Raw genomic sequence first — 8,162 nt, forward strand, 5'->3', positions numbered from 1 at the left:
AGTTTGACTTTATAATGCATTTTTATATTTTATGTAACTTGTAAGCTAAATTACTGCGACAGACTGGCGACCTGTCCAGGATGTACCCCGCCTCTCGCCCGGAACGTTAGCTGGAGATAGGCACCAGCACCCCTCCCGACCCCACTGAGGGACAAGGGTGTTCAGAAAATGGATGGATGGATGGATGTAAGCTAAATTAATTTTGAGACAAGTGAAATTTGAACATAACCGGATGTTCATATAGGAAAAAAACCCCTAACAATTTAAGACTAGTTTGGAAGGAAATCCCTACATAGACCTGATGAAAATGTGCAGACGATGAAATCAGCCACTTTAAAGCTACATTATCTCTCATGAATGGTTAGTTATTCAGCCAGAAATATTCCAGAAGTTTGCTAAACGGTAGCAACAACTATAGAGATGTGCTTTAGAGGTAATACACATTTTATTATAGCCCTAGGCTATAGGTTGGTTAAGTTAACCAGGTAGTGTGCTTTCTGTTGTCCAAAGTCACAAAGCAAACTAAAAGTGCAACAATGGTGCAGAGCATTGCTTACATTTGGTTAGTTTCTGCGTTTTGTGTAACAAGAAGACGTTTTTACAGAGCTCAGATTGTTGCCAGGATAAGAAACAAAGAAGAAAAAACAAAGAGGGACTTCAGAAACAACTCATACTTTTCAGGACTGCTGTTTTTGACATCAGACTTAGATGTTAAGCTCTGGTAATAATCTCCGTGTAAAAGTTGGTGGCGGTGTTTATGAGGGCCACATGCGCCGCGTTAGAAAGAGGAAAACACTAACATCAGAGTTAGGAAATTAAATTAACATATTAATTACCCCTGATCAAGTTTTCTACTGCTTTTTTTCGTGCGCAATCAAAGGATCAATGTCGCCCCCTGCTGGCTGCTGAAAATAAGAATATTTTACTTGCTTTGTTCAGAACTGAATTTAATTAAATTTCTGCTTTTTGATTGGTTGGGAACAACAGAATAAAGGACTCTTTTATAAAAAAAATAATTAAAAAATGTTCTTCCCATCTGTTTCAGGTTTTGAGACTTAAATCTTGTCATCTTGTTTACTGTGAATCATAAATTCCTGATTCTACTCTGTTTGTGATTTCTGGCTCTGGTTTTTGTTATGTTTGACACACATTCTTGTTTCCTGGTTGTCCCATATTCCCCTTTCTCTGCTTACTCATTTGTTTTATTATTGTTTCTTTTCAACTCATTATTGTTTCTTCTCTACATCAAGTTAATCATTGAATTGCCCTAACTGTTGTATTGTCTTGCTCAGTTTCAGCTGTATTCTTTTGTCACAACTCCTTCAGTCACAATCTCATTCATTTCAATCAAATTAATTGGAACATTGCACATATCTATTCCTGTATCATGGAAATTTTCCTCAACTTTCATCTATTCATTCATTATGTCTTTGTCTCCTTCCCGTTATGCGTGACTGAGTCTTCTGAGTCATACTTGCAGTGATCATTACTGGACAAGTAGTTACAAATGTTTTACGGTAAAATGTATAATTGTAAACTTGAAAAGTCTGCCAGTCCGTGCCACTTCTCGTGGAAAAATTGAATGAGTGACAAACAAGCAGATGAACTTTTGAATGTTCTTCTTGGGAGACAGATTAGGATTAGATTACATAAAATTTTATTCTGAACAGCGCTGTTGTCCCTACACTGATTCCCTGTAGCTCAGAGGAAGTTAATTTATAAATAAATGAACGGTTTAGCATCAAAATACATTAAAGATCTGCTGTTGTTCTATCAACCTGGTTCTGGTTCTGGTTCTGCTTTGCATGCCCAGAACCAGAACCAAACATGGAGAAGCAGCATCCAGCTTCTATGCTCCACAAATCCAGAACAAACTTCCAGAAAACTACAAAAGAGCTGAAACACTGAGTTTCTTTAAATCTAGACTAAAAACCCCCAGTTGGCGTTTTGACCCATAATAAGTGAAACATTGATTGACATATTTGATGTGTGTTGATGATTTTAATGATTTACAAAATGTAATGTCTGTTACTGGTTTCAGTGCATGTGTTTGATGTTTTTATGTTTTCATGAAGTAAAGCTCTTTGAACTGCCTTGTTGAAACACCGAGTTCCTTTAAATCAAGGCTAAAAACCCTATGAGGGACTTACCCCCTCCCTAACAGGTGCTGTTTTTTGTGTACTTTATATATTCTAATTTATTTGGTAAATGTATTTTGTGTTTGAGGGAAGTAACTTGATTTATTTGTTTTAATCACGTTCTCCTCTCTGAGGTCACCTGGTCATGTGTTGCCATGGAAGCGCGCCCATAAGCAGTACTGACAAGGACCTGGTGTTTTCAATCAGCCTCATTGGGAAAATCCATTGTCTGAGAGAGAGGAGAGATGTATTTTTAATTCTGTTTGGATCCAGATTGTTTTTGTTTTTAGCTATGTTTGAGTTAATTGTAACTGTGTAAACTTTTTTTTAGGAATATAGTTTAGTACAAATGTTTGTTTGTAAATGTCTCCACCCCTTAGTCCTGGTGGGAGCCAATCCCTTAAAGTGGTTCAGATGAGAGGGAGATTCTCCCTCCTCTTGTTTGACATGCTGTAAAATGGATTGGAGCGTGCAAAGCTGGAGATAAAGAAAAAGTTGAGAGCTCTAAAACTGCTGGGTTCAGTCTGGTCTTTGGTCGCAAACTAACACTGCCACTGATTGGTTGTTTTTAGAGAGCACTGGGAGAAAGCAGAGGAAATAGTTTTTTCACAATTATCTCTCATACCATACTGTCACAACATAATGACAGTTTAAAAAAAATGTGAAAATATACATATTATAAAAGTGACATACTGCAGCTTTAATTTCACTTAGGAAAGGGCAGATCAGGAGGGACCTGGGTTAGAGCTGCTGCTGACTGACTCGTCTGTTAAGTGGTAAAAGGTACAGGGACAAGTAAAATATATGAATATGTTGGTAATTGTTTTCATTAAATGCTAGTGAAACAGTAGTCTGTACCTAAGCTAACTATGCTAAATGGTTGATAATCTCACAGTCTACTCACCTCTTTTGGAGAAAAACTGGGTTATAAATTAACACTCTTGCCTTTTTCGCTCTCTCCCTCTCTATTTTTTTAAACCTGATTTTATAACTTTTCTTGCCACAGTCGTGTGTCTTCTGCTGACTGCAGCTGAACAGGGTCACTCTGAAGCCTCCAAGCAGGAACGAACCATTTCATACAGATCCAGGGGGGTTCAGGGCAAATATGGATGTGTGTTTTTTGGTCTGGGAGGGGCAACATTAAATTTTTACTGCTAAAAACAATCTTCTAAAATACAATGTGATTAATTTTGTAATTGACAGGGCCCCATTTTTTATTTTATTTTATTTCTATGAACAATAAATAAATTGTGGAGGGCCTCCTGTTGGTCAGGGCCCCTAGAATTGTCATCACTCCCCCCCCGTACCAGGCTCTTGGTCAAGGTTAAAGATAGTAGAAGCCTGTTAACATTGACAGTTCTTGTATTTTTTCCATATCAGACAGTAATGTTTTTTTAGGTGAGGGTCATTAAGAAGCCTTAAACTTTCCAAGGAAGAAATACTCTCTGTATATTAACAGAGACCTGTTAATATACAGTGACTGACTTTGACATGTTTACGTTTCTTTTTCTAAATGACATATTCAAATATCCTGAATAAGCACCAGTCAGAACTGAAAGTAAAGGTGGGTCTTTAAGAGGGCCATGATGTCATTCGAGTGCTCTTTATATTCAGGTCCCTGTGGAGCGGGTTTATTTAGGAAAAGGAAGTGAAAGAAGAAAGGACTGAGAGAAAACGTTTTTCCTTCGCACAGCCTACGTTCATGATGAAGCTTTACGGAGTTCTTGTCCTGTTTGTAACATTTTCTGTTGGTAAGAATTTCTTGAATTTAACAAAAAGGAGGAAATAAAACAAAGATTAGGTTTTATAAGCATTTCAGGTTTTCTCCTAAAGTTTAGGAGTTTCTCTATGACTTGATTCAAAGCTGTAAGTCATATATTTGTTTAAAGCTCTCATTATTAGTTTACAAAACATTTGAACTGGATTTTATATTTTTTGAAATTTTAAACCAAATTTTGAGTCTTGTTTCAGTAAATCAAGTGATTGATTGATTTACTAATTTCTGTAAAAATGTGTATAAAAATGTATTCATTAATGTATTGAGTTCTGTATTTACAGTTCGGACGGGACTGTCTTAATCCCGTGTTCAACAGTACAAACAATTTATGTTTTCACTGTTAAAGGTTTTAAGACTTTCTTTTTATTTAATTGAAAATTTGTATTTAAGCGGCTTGTGAGTTTAATATGAAAGACACACATCTGTCAAGTTCTTACCTTGTTTTTGTTGTTATTGATAATCATGTTTAATTCTTTTGGTTCTTCATTTAGCATCCGGATTGAGATGCTACACATGTGTAACATCTGATCCCAATGCCTGCACAAATATTGAAACTTGTCCTGATGGTTTCGACCGATGTGCTTCTGTGAAGATACCTGGTAAGCTGTTAAATGTATGAGAATCTCTGCTGATAGAATTGATCACTTGCAAAAAGATTTAACTTGTTGTATGAGAACTTTATGGACATTATACAGCATATTTATCAATACTATTGAGAAGTTTTCTTGCTCTTAAAGGACTGATTACGAAGACCTGCATACCCAGCGCAGGATGCATTTCTCCCATAAAGTGCTGTGACAAGGACTTGTGCAACGGTGCCGTACCAACTGGACCTGGTGTCACCCTGCTGCTCCTGTCTTCAGCCCTTATGATGCTCTTTATTTAAGGCTCTGAAATCATGATCCTGTTCTGGTTTATTGTTTTGTCTATCAACAGTTACGCAGAGTTGACAACAAACATGCAATCAGGACAGATATGCAGCATTTATATTCATCATGTAAAACACATATGTCTCTTTTAAACAAAACAACATTTGTAAGCCATGAAAGAATAAACTATTCAAATGCTCAAACAAATTGCTGTGGTCTTTTAAATATCCACATTTCTAAAGATAACTTTATCAGCTATCATGTTTTTACATTTTCTAAGAATAAAACGTAAAGGATACCAGGCTCTTTCAGGGGCTGCAAACAATAGTTATCTCTCATTTGTATTTAGTTAAAGTCTTATGTTTTTTGTAATTATTTGTTTAGTACTTTTAAAGGGGGAGTGTATTATGTAAAATCAACATTTTTGATCTTTGTATTATGGTATAATATTATCTTGTCATCACAAACATACCTGGAATGTTGCTTTGATTTTTTCATGCATGTTTGATACATTTTTGAAGTTAAATGGTTGCTCACACAAAGTGCTGACTATTTGCACAAAGCTCCTCCTTGGAGTTACAGGCCCCAGTCGAGCTTTCACCTCACAGAGCAGCTGTTTACCACTCATCTCCTCCAGACTAGCAGCAGCAGCAGCAATTACTAAATGCCTGGTGGAACTGGGAGTCTGCTGAGCTCAACATTCTCAGTCCAACTCTCCTAAGAACTGTTGTAAACAGCATAATGAAGTAGTGTTATGACAATGTCTTGATGTGCAGCTGCAATTTAGGATCTTCTAGTTCTTGGGGAAAGTTTCAGCACTGAGAATGAAAAGTAAGTGATGAAGAAGGTGGAACAGTGTGGTTGACAGGAAACAGTTTGCTACAGTGGCCTAGAAACCGAGCTATTTTTTCCAGTCACACAATTATCCTGTTTAGCTTAGCATAGCTTAACTGTATATCACTACTTTTTAATAAGATAAGATAAGATAAGATATTCCTTTATTAATCCCGCAATGGGGAAATTTACATTGTTACAGCAGTATAAAAAGCAAAACCAATATGAAAAACTATATATACACAGTAAAATCAAGTGAATATAGAAATACTAAAAAACAGTATTATTCGAAATATAAATAAATAAACAATTTCCAGGTTTATTGCCTGTAGTAGAGAATGGTCTACTAATCTAACTCTATTCAACATACTTATCAACTTAAGGTAAAAAATATTAAACCATGATAGACTACAAATATTTAACATAGTTACACTCTTCCTTGTCAGCTTTATCTTAACTTTTGAAACAATACAGCATTCACATGTGCTCTGGTATGTTGTGTGCCTCTGCATAAGTAGTCAACATGGTTCAGCCATGGAAAAAGATACTATGGCTATATTTTAGTCCCAGTCCAGCCCTGGTGGTGACATCATGCTGCCAGCATACTGGTCAGAGTTGACAGGAAGATACAAAATACAGGCCTAGAAGATAATCAGTTTCCTGAATTTCCTTTCTGTCTCTTACTCAGGCTGTTGTTCACAGCAGTGAAAGGTCCATCCATCCTCTGTATACCCTAGTGGGGTCGACAGGTGTGCTGGTGCCTATCCCCAGTGAACATTTTGGGCAAGAGGCCGTGTACACCCTGGACAGGTCGCCAGAGACAGACAGGACAAACAACCATGCACACACACTCACACCTGGACAACTTAGAGAAAACAATTAACCTGACAGTCATGTTTTTGGACTGTGGGAGGAAGCCGGAGTACCCGGAGAGAACCCATGCATGCACAGGGAGAACATGCAAGCTCCATGCAGAAAAACCCCGGGCCGGGAATCGATCCCAGAACCTTTTTGCTGCAAGGTAACAGTGCTACCAACTTCAGCCTAACAGTACAAATGTTGACTCTGATACCTCTGATGGATAAGTGTAGAAACCACAACCTTTTGCCTCTGCTTCATTTCTTGTCTCAAAAAATGAACTTAATCCAAGTCATATTAGATACAACCTAGATTCATAGCAGAATGTATGAAAGTAGGGCCGACTTGACAGGCAGTCACATGAAGGCTTTCTAAACCAATTCATACTACCAAAAAAAAAAGAAAAACTACAGTTCATGTGGTTTTCTATAGCATGAAAATTATCTCTCTGTAAAGTTTCTATTTGGTCACAGATCACCACCCACTCAAAAAGTAAAAATAAAAAATACAACTGCAGTTCATGTGGTTTTCTATAGCATGAAAATGTTTTGTAGTGACTTAATGAATGTTTCTATTATGTAGCAGCTTAAGTTTCTTAACTGCTGTAATAAGTGGAGCACAAAAGAGTCCATATTTTTTTAAATTTTTTTCTTTAATTTTTCTTGAATAGATAACTACTATTCGGAGTACTTTGTGGGATTGTGTACACAAGTTTGGATTAAAGTAAAGTTATAGTTGAATATACCCTTGGCTGTACATATAAAACAACAACAAAAAAAATCACAATAATAGTAATGATCTGCTTTCCCAATTATTTTTAACTATTTAACTAATTTACTGGTAACTTTGGAACATATGGATGGGATTTAAATTCTTAAGTTTCACTTGCAGAGAAAACCTTTCCTTCCTTCAGTTACCATTTACTGTGAAAACCTATAAAATTATATATTGAAATTCTTATCTTTACTGGAGTTAGGTTTTAACTAGATCAGTGTTTGCTTTTCACTGTTAATGTTTTCTTAAAAGCGGATCACTCGTTATGTTAATTCATTTACAAGATACCTGACTGTAGATGTTTTATACTCGCTCTGGTGAGTCAGAATAACAATAGTTTTCTATTTTGCTCTTAAAAGATATACAACTTTTTTCCATTTGTTTACTGTCACTTCAAAGGATGGCCTTTAGCATGATCTGGGAAATAAAATAAAGTTTTATTTCATCCTACTTGACTCTTCTTTTTATCTCCTGAACAGTTTTTGCTTGTAACCGAAAATTATCTGTAGGTTGCAATCTTTTTTTTTTCCTTTCTTTCAAATTCAATATGATGTAAAACAGAGATTCTCTTCTACAAAAGATTATTAGCATTATGTTTCACTGTTGCTGGCTTAAAATGTTTAACATGTTTAATATTGAACATGCTGCTTTTGGTTTAAAATAAAGGTATTAAGCAGACTGTATTACTTTGTTGCCTCAAAAAAGGTTCTTATTATGTGATATATCAACAAAAGTATTTGCTCACCCACCTAAATTATAGAAGTCAGGTGTTAAAATCACTTCCATGACCACAGGTGCATAAAATTAAGCACCTAGGCATGCAGACTGTTTTTGCAAACATTTGTGAAAGAATGGGCCGCTCTCCTTGCTGGAATTGCCCATGCAATTCCAGCAGGGAACTGTGATAGGATG

General features: G+C 36.2%; 1 protein-coding gene across 1 annotated transcript in view; it reads left to right on the forward strand.

Annotated features, from left to right (window-relative positions):
- LOC103145867 (lymphocyte antigen 6 family member D) overlaps nucleotides 1-4,985 on the forward strand; it is a 670,619-nt gene extending 665,634 nt beyond the window's left edge. The window contains exons 3-4 of the mRNA XM_016677135.1: nucleotides 4,407-4,514; nucleotides 4,653-4,985. Of these exons, the coding sequence (XP_016532621.1) occupies nucleotides 4,407-4,514; nucleotides 4,653-4,801 (257 nt within the window). The 3' untranslated portion in view covers nucleotides 4,802-4,985. The remainder of the gene's footprint in view (nucleotides 1-4,406; nucleotides 4,515-4,652) is intronic.
- Nucleotides 4,986-8,162: the final 3,177 nt, after the last annotated feature.

This window comes from Poecilia formosa, unplaced genomic scaffold (genome assembly GCF_000485575.1).
Source record: "Poecilia formosa unplaced genomic scaffold, Poecilia_formosa-5.1.2 Scaffold148, whole genome shotgun sequence".
Classification (NCBI taxonomy): Eukaryota; Metazoa; Chordata; class Actinopteri; order Cyprinodontiformes; family Poeciliidae; genus Poecilia; species Poecilia formosa.